Source organism: Mya arenaria, chromosome 12 (genome assembly GCF_026914265.1).
Source record: "Mya arenaria isolate MELC-2E11 chromosome 12, ASM2691426v1".
Classification (NCBI taxonomy): Eukaryota; Metazoa; Mollusca; class Bivalvia; order Myida; family Myidae; genus Mya; species Mya arenaria.
The window spans coordinates 7103504-7116357 of NC_069133.1; the positions used below are offsets into that span (position 1 = coordinate 7103504).

Here is a 12854-nt window from a genome sequence, read left to right on the forward strand (position 1 = left end):
AAAAAACGGTACGGGGCTATTCTATTGCTTGCAATACGTAACGCTCTTGTTGTTCAAAACATTTGGTAAGTGAGTCTGGCAAATGGCATAGCGCCAATAATTGACTTATAATGTAATTTTGTTTCAACATATATAATTGTTTGAACATATGTTAACAAAGAATTGGTAAACTCTTGCAGTCATTGTTCCTTTTAAGTGTGAATTGACATGCTGTTTATCATCATGTACAACATTTTTACATTATATATCCCAGTATTATGATTTACAATGCGTATGCCCACTTTCAGTGCCATACCTCATATCATGTGTTTCAGCTTAACATGCTGCTGAACTCCCCCAATTTCTTTGATAATAAAAATCTTTCTAGAGGTTTTTTCGGCTTCATTAAAAATTTATAAATTATGATTATTATGCCGACTGGTTTTAAAGTTAACTTTTTAAATGATTGAACAAGAGAGTTATGAATTTATATGTGCCGAATGTGTACACATGTAAAATGTCGTATGCATAAGTTTTTAATAACTCTTTTCTTTTTAAATGCAATCTGGATAAAAATGTCTTTTGTTTAAATGGATAATCATTCATTGTTTGAATCAGTACTCTCTTTACTTATTGAAAACCAACATAAGTAAAAAAAATCCATCTATAATGCTTTTTCAAAATATAAACTCGTCTACAGTAATTCAAAGTCTCAAATGATCAACCAGAATTATAAAGAAAACCCTGTTCATTTATATTGCACAATGTTTTTACAGTTGTCCACATACGGTAGTGCCTTAGAACTGTTCAAATATGACAAACGATAGGAAATGAAAGGTTTATTTCATAGCTTAGACCCAGTTTGCATATTAACAGAAAACATCTCTAACGGAACAGAAAAAATATTGAGCTAATCTAGCATAGATATTTCTCCAGGATGAAAATATTTGTGTTTCAAAGTGTCTCAAATATTACATATATTTTAGTGATTCTTAAATGGAAAACAAAAGTTACAACATATAAAACAAGCTCATAAAACATATGGAAGGAAGTAAATCATTTTAAACATTAATGTCTGTCATGGTGGACTCCTTCTTTAGCTTCTCCACCAATTCACCGAAAGCGTCGTGACTAAGCGGCTTAAGCGTAGCTCTAGGTATCGATGATTTGCCATTCGTCTTCAGCGGCGGAAGACGTTTCACTGGTTTTGCAGCCACTGCTGACATTTCTTCGATCGCCGGACCAGATGGCTCGTTTTCGATGAGTTTTTCAACTGCGAACTGCTTGAATGATTTTAGCTGCTCTCTAGATGATTCGTTTAACTCATCAGCGGAGAACTTGCCCGGTTTCGACTCAGGCAGTGCAAGCGCTCTCGCGAATATAGCATGGTCTGGGGAATCGTCTTCATCAATGAATTTTCGATGGTGCGGAGGCATTGCTATGCCTGGACCAAAGAGCGGATTGGCTGTGCTTTCGTCCATCTCTTCAAAAGCTCTGTTATTCTGCCACTTTGTGTTTACCACCATGTCTGTAGCCGCTGGCTCTTGCAGGTTAATAGAAGCAGCGGTTCGTGGTCTCTCCCCGGCTTCATAGATTTTCTGGGTACCTTCATCCATCAGTCCAACTCTTTAATTACAAAACATGTATATGTTTATCCAAACTGCTACTACCTTACATATCACAACTGAAACTTTAAGGCCAAGACCAATGGTCAAATATTTAACGAAGACCCTTGTTAATAGCAAACATACACTAAGGGTCAAAAAATAAAAAGGCAGACTGAAACAGCATCAAACATTTATGTTCTAAACTTTGAGATAACAGCTGTGGAAAGACACAGTATTGAAGATTACCCATGTTACTAAATTAAAGAGAACATTTTTCTCAAATCTGTATATGGATTATTTTATATTTACCTGCTCCTGGACAACTTCATGTATCTGATCTTCATCATAAGCCTCCTCAGCAAATAAACGACCAGTATCATGAAAAGAAGAGGACAAATGATGACCGCCATCAGCTTGGGTATGTTGATGTTACATTTGTAATCATTGACCAGGTCCTCGCAATCGTACAGGGTGGAGCAGGGTTCATGTGCACACTCGTCGATTTCCGTCTGGCACCACTCACCTTTGTAGCCTGTGATAAGTATAACAATAATTTATTCCATCTTCCATAACACACTTTTGGAATTTCAGACCAGTTTGATGTTTTCAATTTCATGATATATAAGTTATAAATTAGAATATCGATATATGTTTAAATTATATTTTATTTAAACATACAAATCACAGTATTTTCTTCCAACCAATTTCAGCAATAAAAGCATGCTCACAAAAATTGAACATATTGTATGAGATTAACATGGTATTGTATCTAAGTCTTACCTGGATAACACACGCACTCATACCCAACAAACGAATCAGAGCGGGCTGTGTCATTACATGCATCCTCTCCCAGTGTTGGGTGGTTACAGTAACCATGGATACAAGGATTCTCCAAGACAAACACACTGATCGTTACCCCGGGGGTATAACTTGAGTCCTCTGTCTGGGCTATAAAATCTAGGACCATTTTTCCTTGAAGGAGGGGACTGAATTCAAAATCAACGTGATAGGCTGCCTTTGACCGATAATGTTTGGTAGTGTAGTTTTCAAATGGAATTGATTCTAGATCACTGGCGTTCAGTGAAAATGTGGAATTTCCAAGAGACGTAAATCGTGGAATGTTTGTAAACTTTTCACCGCCATCTACGTCAGCGAGAATGATCTTTCCAACAAAAAGTGAAGAAGACCGGTTTGCATTTGTTATGATTGTATGCTTCATGGATGGTCGTTTTTCAGCATGCCAAGTTTCATTCAAGTCTAAAAAGAAACGTTCAGTTTTGTCTGGAACATCCTGTATGTCAATTCTTAATGTCCTTTTCTCTGAGTTAGGCTCTTCAAAAGATGGAAGTCCCGATTCAGTGACTTCAACCGTAACTGTATCCTCGCCATAAAAGTCTGGTTCAGGAATGCATTTAAGTTTTCCGGTGGAGGTTATATTACAGTCAAGATTGCTTGGCTTGTCTACAATTCTGAAGCTGAGAACATCGTCTTCTGCATCAGATGTTTTTATGTCAAATTCTCCCGTTATATCTTCAATAAAGTAGACATTGTCAGTGACAATTTTTGGAGGTGAGTTTTGGTACGTTTTGGCTATTCTAACAAGATTGTATTGTCTTGGAGCATTGATTTCAAATGATGTCTCACGACGTTTTCGAACGGAAGAATTATTTCTCATGGAGCCACATATCTGTGAAATAAGATGCATAAATGCATGCTATTAAAACAAACTGAATTAAGATCACATTTTGTCAGCGGTGTTGGTTAGTTACAGATAGCGAAATTTGTGGTTGGTTTTTCAGTAAATGAAGTAACTAATCGTTTCGATAAAATGAATACACTATTTGAATGCGAACAAAATTAGTGATGCGCAAAAATGTAAATTATGTCATTTTAATTCATTATATGTGTTGCGCATATTATTAACCATTTTGTAATTGCTTTTGGTTTCTGTTGGACTAACCGTTGAATTATATCTTGACGATTGGACGATTGCCGACAAGTACTCATTGCAGCCTTCGTCGATATGAACCCATTGTTCTTCATCTGAAATAAATTGAGTTAAAATTAAAATAAGGCAACACTACTAGTACTGGTCTTTATACTTTTAACGTACTAAATTAAATTACGATGCAAATACAGCATACGCAAAACAAGCAGAAATGCATAATTCTCCGTGTACCCCGGTTTTTAAAACAACATAATACCACAATATCTTTTCAGACAATACTGTGTCACTTTCGAACTTAAAACAAAATGGACATATTGCAAATGCGGAGCATAACCAATTAAATAAAAGCTCTATAAAAAGAATACAATGTGGTATGTGATATGTTAAACCTTTGTCCCAATATATAAGCGCAGGCTGGTATGTCGAGTCCTTCTCACATCCCACTGGCAATGTCATGTTGATAGCGATATCTGTAACCTCTGCAACCGGCGACGGCGCCAGGAAGAAGGTCACGTTGCAAAGACGCTGTATTCTGAAAATATAAATCGTTATAAATTATTTATCATAAAACAGCTGCATGGGGTTTTCAAAATGTGCATTCTGTTATATTTAATTTAGAGCTAACCTGTTCCGCAAGAGTCTCGATGTTTGTCCCAGTGTGGTTTGTATGTTGGAAATGTACGGCTTGTAATCCATTGTGGCCGCGCTGCCGTAGACGTCCTCCTGGTCCGACTGCGTGATTGTTCCTACTGTCAAGCCGCCTCCAAATACTAATATCGGAGATAACTTAGCTTAGCTTTGTCATACAAGAATAAGACGAGTGACAAGTGTTTATCCATGAAAGCGAACATAATAAATAATTATTTTATCAAGAAAGCGTTACAATAAACAATGTACTAGCATAACTTAAAATACCAAAGGTAGTTCGTTAGGTAGATTTCTGTAGACCCATGTGCCAAGACAAATATAAAAATCAACCCATTTATACATGTATAACAATCATATTTATGCATCCCTGTATCAGACCATGTATACGAAACGAAACTATACATAGCCTTTAGCATACAATGACAGATTATTCGTAAATGTTCTAACCTGAAAACGTTTGCATACATACATACAATTAATAATATAGTTAAACAATAACATTAATTTTGTACCAACTATAATTTACTTTTAGTACTTGCATACCCAATTTTCGATTATTTTTTGGTAGGAAGTCTTTAAAGAAGCTTAAACAATCTAGCTATCAATATCATCGAGTATAAATTAAGTATTTATAAATAAATGTTTAAACAAAAAATGATATTCGATCAATCAGCTGAAAATGGACATTTACTTACTACGTGCGTCAACAATTATGTCTGGGGCTGCCATAGGGTCTGATGTGACCCAAGATGTCGATGACTTCATCTTGTACGCCCTCATAACCACTTTACCATCCAAATATGCATCTCCAGATCCTGTTGAAATATATATATATATATATATATATATATATATATATATATATATATATATATATATATATATATATATATATATATATATACTCGTCTATAGTTTGCCCGCACCAGAGTATTGACACTATATATATATATATATATATATATATATATATATACTTTTTAGTGTATAGCATACTCTAATGTCACATCTTTAACAATTTACACAAAGCACCCCTTTTATTTATTCTATAACATAACTTACAACATCAGAAATTCAATTAGTGTAAGTAAGTACTTAGTAGAGTAATTATAATAACAAATGTTATACCCACTTTTAACGCAAACATTCCTCTCCTTGATTTTACTAGTAAGGTGTGAATATCCCCTCGCATATAGAGACTGATAGTAGCATCTTCCTGGCTCCATATTAAAGAACGACTTCTCCTGTTCACTGGCCGAAGTAAGGTTTTGAATTTGTTCCAACGTCTTATTGGTCATGTTGCGATATTCAAACACAGTTTTGTTGATGTACTTGCTGTTGTAATGTACTTTGCCATGTACAATGGCTGCGGAGCCAGTAGAGTTAATGCTTACTTTGGAAGAGGGGAACAAATCTGATCCATCTGGGCTTGTCCCCACCTGCCATTCTAAATGGACAGAAATGAGACAATAACATCAATAGTTTCCCAAACGACAATGAACTACAGACACATGCATATAAACTTCACATACACAATACAAACACCACATACAAAGCATACTCTTATCAAAATTGATTTATCGTTAAACGATTGGATTACCGCCTTGGAACGATCAGTGAAACAATGAGCTCACGGGAACTTGAGTACACTGGGGTCTTCAAGTAGTTAGCATGGCCATAACCTCACACTTGTCCCATCATTTATCAATAATTACTAAACTAAAATGTATATGCCTCATCAGAGCACGCATCAACATGATAACAATAATGAATAACGCAAAAAGATAAAAACTGTTAATTTCATTTCAAGTACTGAACGACCGGATACAAACATCACCTGAACACGAAGAAATGAAGCCAGAGCAACCTCTTAAGAGTTACACTAAAGTCAACCTTTAGACATAACTCGGCTTAACAAGGTTTAAAATGATATCTTCATTTAGTATAATAATGAAAGTATCATTGCACAAACAAACAGGAAAAACTATTAGTATTGTTCAATATTCTTCGAGAAATAAAGACGTAATGAATAAACAATACGAACGGTCAGACTGCAATGCTAACCCCGCTCGAAAACGGTATTGAGAAATACTTATAATAATAATAAATTATGCTACTCATGACGACGTGGTCTTACCATAAAACTCTGTATCAGGTGTCCCTCCAGACCAGTGCATACCGATCTGGGTTTGGAAATCAGTCCAATAAGGCATATTCATCGATGGCGTGGTTCCGTCCGTGTATAAAGGTTCCGAATCAACAGCAGATACGTCTGGTGGATAAAGGTTCACATGGACTTTGCACGAGGACATCAACGTTAGCCCAGCACTGTTTAATACAGTCAATCTGACCATATAGTCGTTTCCATCTTCAAACGTACCATTTACAAGATTTAAGCGTACTCTGGTTTTAAGCCCGACATCTGTGGTATTCATTACAATGTTGCCATTTGTTATGTCTACAACCTCAACCTTATGTCGAACAATCAGACTTTCCATTTCTGTACAATTCCAATAAGCCCCAATCGTTGAGCTTGAACCTAAATATTCTGTTGGTTGGTCTACATTGTATTCCGGATCAGTACATTTAACATAGAAGCATTTTGGTGGCGTTGTATCGATTTGTATGGAATTTGAAACTGTAGTAGTTTCTTCTCCTGCAAAGTTGACAAGCTTTGCATTGATATAATAAGATGTACTGTTGCAGGAAACCTTACTCGTAATATTTTCACACATAGAATTTATATCGACTTTGTCCATGTCCAACCCGTTCAGTTCAATTGGAACAAGATTAAAACCATCCGAAAGTTTTTCATCTGTACATGATTCACGGCAGAGATGATCGCATGGTTTGATGCAAGGAAAGCAAAATTTCTTAAACAAAAACAGAGGGAGAATATTGCCCATTTCTTTGATATTATCAGAAACACCAACCCACAATTCTTTTATCCCGCTTTCTCCGTCATAAAATGCTCTTCCATAGCGGCACAGCTTGTCCCGATTATCTGGTACATCTATTGCTCGTAAAACTGCGTCGGAATAAAATGGCTGGTAGATATTTAATGGAGGCATGTAGTTGTCTTCATTCCAAGTGAGCGCTGCCAGGTTTACATCTCCATAAAAGTTGAAACCGGACAGGCTTACCTTTTCGTCGCCGTCAACAATCAATAACAGATCTACAGTTTCTGTTAGGTATTCATAACTTTTCCTGACATTAACGATATACTCGTTAATTTGATCTGGATGTTTCGTCGTTTGAAACCATCTATTGACTTTTTTAAATTTGCTTTTAGCCCAAAACACATGGTGATAGTATTCATTATCGCCCATTTTGTATCCAAGAATGTGAATCCCAAAGCCGTATTCTTCAGCCTCAAAATCAGCCATCCCTTGTCCTGTTTCATTATTTGGTTTAAACGTTCCCGGCATTGGAGTCGTTGATGTTGTCGTTGAACTTGAATTTCCAAAGTCAGCGGAATTATCTGCTTCAAGTCCGGTTATGTTATCGAAAGCATTTAAGTCAAAAAAGACTTCGACAGGTTTGTCTGAAACTTCATATGAAATTGCAACTGGATCAGTTATTATAGCAAATGTCGTAATAATCATAGTTCCGGTAGCAGCCCCTAAACTTATTGTATAATTCCCATTTTGTAAAGGCATCTTTTCTGATAAAATACCAGTCCTCGTCATACCTGAGAGATCTGAATTGTAGCCAATACCCATGTATGCACCAGTGACATTGATTACTAAAAAGTCATCGCTGAATTCATCAAGAAATTTTTTCATCCTATCTGACCCATGTACCGGAAAATACCTTAATTGATTTGGACACAGATAATCTTCCTGAGTCATAGCAATAGGGACAAAACCTGATAACGATGAAGTTGAATGTTGGAATGTCGTAACGCCCTTCCAGTCCTTTGTTATCTTAATTTGACCTGATAATGGTGGGGATTCATCAACCAGTACGACTGAACTCTGAGAGGTTGTTTTCAAATTAGCTCCATTTGTGACTTCTAAACCAATGTAATATGCCTTTTCAGGATATAAGTCAAGTTCATAAAAGGCTGTTTTTGCGTCGTTTAAAACCAAACTTTCATCTATTATGTAACATGAATCACTTGTAAGTGTTGTATTTAGGCATGTATTACATTCAAACAATTTTACATGCGTAGATCGAATATCTGAATCGCTGTCCGCAAATCCATCCCATTCGACATTTATTTAAGAATGAAGTCTAAGGTAGACAACCGTTGTAGGATCAATACCATTAATCAGCAAATGTCCTTTTTGTGGCGGAGTCGTATCAATTAGGATCGGGCCGCCCGTAAGTGCAATGCACATTCCTGCTTCGTCCTCAGCTACGACTGTTACATAGTACTGGCCGCCATGTACTAATTGCAGTCCATCAATTTCCACATATTCGTTCAAGCCATAACTTTGTAAATTGCTGGCATCGTACATGGATGAATTCTTCGTTATATCAATGCATTTTACTGTATCGTTTGCAATTATCTCATTGTGACTGCTTATTGCAACTTTATAATCAATTATTGCAATATCAGACTGAAATCCATTATAAGAAACTGACATTTTATTTGTAGAAGCTTGGTATTTGTTAATTGAGACACTTCCTGGTCGAATATCATCGTCAAACCCAACACGTATTCCATTACTGTATCCCTCTATAAATCCACCAGCTTGACTGTATCCTCGAACTGTGATGTAATAGCGAACAAGTTTCGACGTTAAGTTGAGGCTTGTAAACGTATAGGAAGTATTCAAACCAACATTTGCAAAGTAATGAACATTGGAACGTGTCTTTGAATATCGCCTATCGTTTCCTATGGCTACCTTATATCGAGTTATGGTTTGAGTCGGATCGATCGACCCATCACCAAATTTGTCCCAATTTGCCGAAAGTTCCGTTGTACTAAACTGATAATTTAGATCTAAATCCAATCCATCTCGGACGGATCCCGGAAGTGGAGGTTGTATTCGAATAGAAACTCCATCAGACCGAGCCACTTTTTTCCTGCCCAGTGCATCAATTGTCTGGACGGTTACGATATACTTCATGCCGTTTTCTAATTGAACCTCATCGTTAAAAAAAACCTGACCAGCATTCGGTATCGGAATAAAGTCGAACAAGACCCTGCCGGCTAGGTTTTCTACAGACCACTTTGCTTCGGTAATCGGACAGGCGTCTGTATATTTCCAAGTGCCTTGTATCAAATTCGGTACTGATTGGTAATCAATGTCCTCGTCTTGATCACCATCCATGACGGTCAAGTAAGGCGTTTGACTTACAACGACACTTTTAGATGAAACCTCCGTTTTCAGACCTGCTTTGTTGTGTATTCTCATTGTTGCGTAGAAAGCCACATCAGATGGCAAAAAGAAACCGTCAATGAAGAAAATTCCATCCACAGATTTTTCAACTGCCGTATATGCAAGGTAATTTGATCCAAACACTGAATTTCCAATAGCAAGTTCATATCTGTTTTCATCGATTCCTGATTCTTTGTCTTTTAAGTCGTTAAGTTTAACTTCAACATATCCCCTTGGTATCTGACATTGCTGATGAGCATCATTGATTACACCAGGAATCGTGCTTGTAACCACGGCGAGGCTCTCCGCTGTAGGTGGAGTTAAATCAACAATCACATCCCAGCCGTAAGATTTCGACAGTCCAACAACGTTGCTGACGGTGACCAAAATATAAACATTTGTCATATTTTGTATGTGGTTAATGTGATCAAACAGATCTCGTGTGAAGCTGTAAGCGCTTCTGTGAAGTTCGTACTTGTCAAGTATGTCAAAGTATGTGCTGTTTGAGCCAATTGATATCTTTATATCGCTTATCAAACTTTCCTCCTCAATCACTGTAAGCCAGCTGCAGGTAACCAAGCTTTTGCGTGTGGAGATGTAATTGGTGCAGTCAAATTCCTTCATCATTGGAGATGTTTTATCGGCAATTAATGGCAGTGACGATGTAATATTCTGATTACCTGCTTTATCAACAGCATGTGCCGTTAAGAACACTGCCTCGCCAGGAACGAGAGCTAAAACACTTGTCAATGCTGACAAATCTCCAGAAAATTGATGTTTGTCACCAAGGACAGGAAGTGTTCCAAGACTCCATTCGATTAAAGATACACCGTTTCTGTCTGTTGTGTTACCGGTGATGCCAAGGGAGTCCGTCGTTGATTGATACATCACGTTATTGATGGTTGAAATGTTTGTGTCAGTGTCAATTTCAAATGTAACAGCTGGAGCAATGCGATCTAATGTAATACCGTCCGAACATGAAACGATGTATTCTTCGTGACATCCTAAAACTGCACGGACAGAGATGTAATACGTGACATCTTCGAACAATTCAGTATGAATTTGGCATTGTCCGTGACTTTTATTATTCATAACTAAGCCGAAATCAGTGTAGGACAGCACGTCCGTTCCAAACTCTGTCGTTCCTATCGCCCAGTCATAACCGATTATATCGCAGGAATCACTTTCAAAGCCATAGAAAGACGCTGCAATCGACGTGTAATCGATTGTGAATGCCTCATCTTCGTAAAGGTTTCTTCCATCAAAGACAATACCAGGCACATTTGCTTTGTGCACGAATATAGGGTTTGACTCACCTGCTAAAGATGTTAAGCCAGCCCCATTTATAGCTTTAACAGAAACTTTGTAGATAGTTGATGTACCATTCCCTTCTGATGGAGTGAAGAATATGTTGTTGATATATGCAGTAGTCTCCTTCCCAAAATCAGTATACGGTAGGATGGATTCTGCTGATGCTTCTGTCCCTACTGTCCCTATGGCAACAAGATACGTCACAATACCACTTTGTGCATCACGGCCGTTCCAGCTTGCACGGATCCCGTTCTGGTCACTGTGAACAACATTTTTTCCGTCGTCATCAAGTTCTTCGTCATCTTTTGGTAAACCTATGTGGACCTGTTAAAAACGCAAATGAAACATAAATTGAATAAGTGCATTTCGATACTATTATCTCAATATCAATTAAAATTATTAATAAAAATAAAAGTAATTTTAAAATATGTTGTGATGAACATATAACTTACATTTGGAGGTTCGGGTGAACTCGCATCAATTGTACAGCCTTGTGTTTCATGTAATGTTGACAATTTCGCACCATTAAAAGCAGTAACACGCAATGAATACTTGTACCCATCCTTCAGCGAAAGATTATCTAGCACTACATGCATGAGTCCATTATAGGCAGATACTGGTTTAGTTTCGTTGTAATCCATTGTTTCATTTTTCGGCCAGTATACATTTTTTGTGCCAAATTCACTCTCAAATATGGTGACTCTGTAGAAATTAATACCGGATTCTTCATCTTGGAAGTTCCATGTCAAACTAAGAGACGAGTTATCACTTTGGTAATTTTGGCCATTTAAGTTATCTGAGATTTCCGTCATGGTTGGAGGGGTAAGATCAACCTGAAAACTGTCGCTATCTGCATCTACCTCCAGGTCAGCACCGTTTACTCCATGAACTTTGAAGTTAACATTGTCTCTGTGTTCCATAGAAATGGTATGGTCTTCAAACTGGTCTTCAGCTCCTGTCTCAAACGACTGTTTGTGTTCATTGTTTATGAACACGTCTACTCTGTAGTTCTGTATGCCGCTCTCTGGATCATGAAAGCCATGCCAGTTTGCAAATTTTGACACTGTTTCTGAACTGTATTTCTGCTCCGGGTCTCCTCTTTTTCCATCTGAAACACTCCCTGCTAGTGGCGGTGTTGTGTCAACGAGCACTGTTTGAGGAACGAAAACAAAGATTTTATAGATTTATATTTTCAAATACATTGTAGTTTTATAGATCCGTGTTTTCCCATCTAATACAATGGAACATATTTTATGCATAGGGAATATCAATTGAATGGCAAAGGCTCGTTTTTATCAATTTTAGTAAACGAGTTTAATAAATGTGAGTTTAACAAATGTTGTTTTGAAATGACAACGGCTGTGATATTCTATTTTTAGCATACTGCTAAATTGATATTAATTTAAATACCCAAAACGTCGCTATACAGCGTGTACTATTTCAACGCTATTTATTTATAAAGCCACGTCAAAAGTTAAATACCAAAAACGTATATTAATGTTATTATGGCAACGCGATTTATGATAATATACTAATACATATTAACAGTTATGACCGCGATCGATGTGTAAGTAGTATTATATCATATAACACACCAACGTATTTTTATTAATAAATTTGAACATTAAAGTAAAAATAAATAACGTAATGAAAATAGCGACCAGGCAATATATTTGTTAGCTTATGCCGTTTAAAATATATTTGTGAATATACCTCCATCTGAAGAGCTGTTCGATGCTTTTGAATTGAGAGCATTGTTGTAAGCTAACACTGTGGAGTAGTAGATGTCGTTGTGTTGTAGGCTAGCAGGGGAACAGCTGGATTTGTCGTAACGTGTTAGATTGTGGAACGCCACAATATCATCCTTCTGCGGAGATGTGCCAACACCCCACAAAAACCTGGTTTACAATGCATACCACCATGAGTTGATACATAAAATGAATGCGCATTAAGCTTTTTTTTTACGTAAAACTAAACTTAAATTGTTACAAATTAGTATCAAGTATAAAAAATAAAGTGCTATTTCATTAT

General features: G+C 36.9%; 1 protein-coding gene across 1 annotated transcript in view; it reads right to left on the reverse strand.

The window, feature by feature from the left end:
• Positions 1-1040: 1040 nt before the first annotated feature.
• Positions 1041-12854, reverse strand: part of LOC128211724 (uncharacterized) — a 41838-nt gene continuing 30024 nt past the window's right edge. Inside the window, 11 exon segments of the mRNA XM_052916752.1 lie at positions 1041-1605; positions 1896-2118; positions 2367-3273; positions 3547-3629; positions 3924-4066; positions 4160-4304; positions 4878-4997; positions 5315-5629; positions 6320-11147; positions 11276-11973; positions 12537-12721. Coding sequence (XP_052772712.1) covers positions 1041-1605; positions 1896-2118; positions 2367-3273; positions 3547-3629; positions 3924-4066; positions 4160-4304; positions 4878-4997; positions 5315-5629; positions 6320-11147; positions 11276-11973; positions 12537-12721 — 8212 coding nt within the window.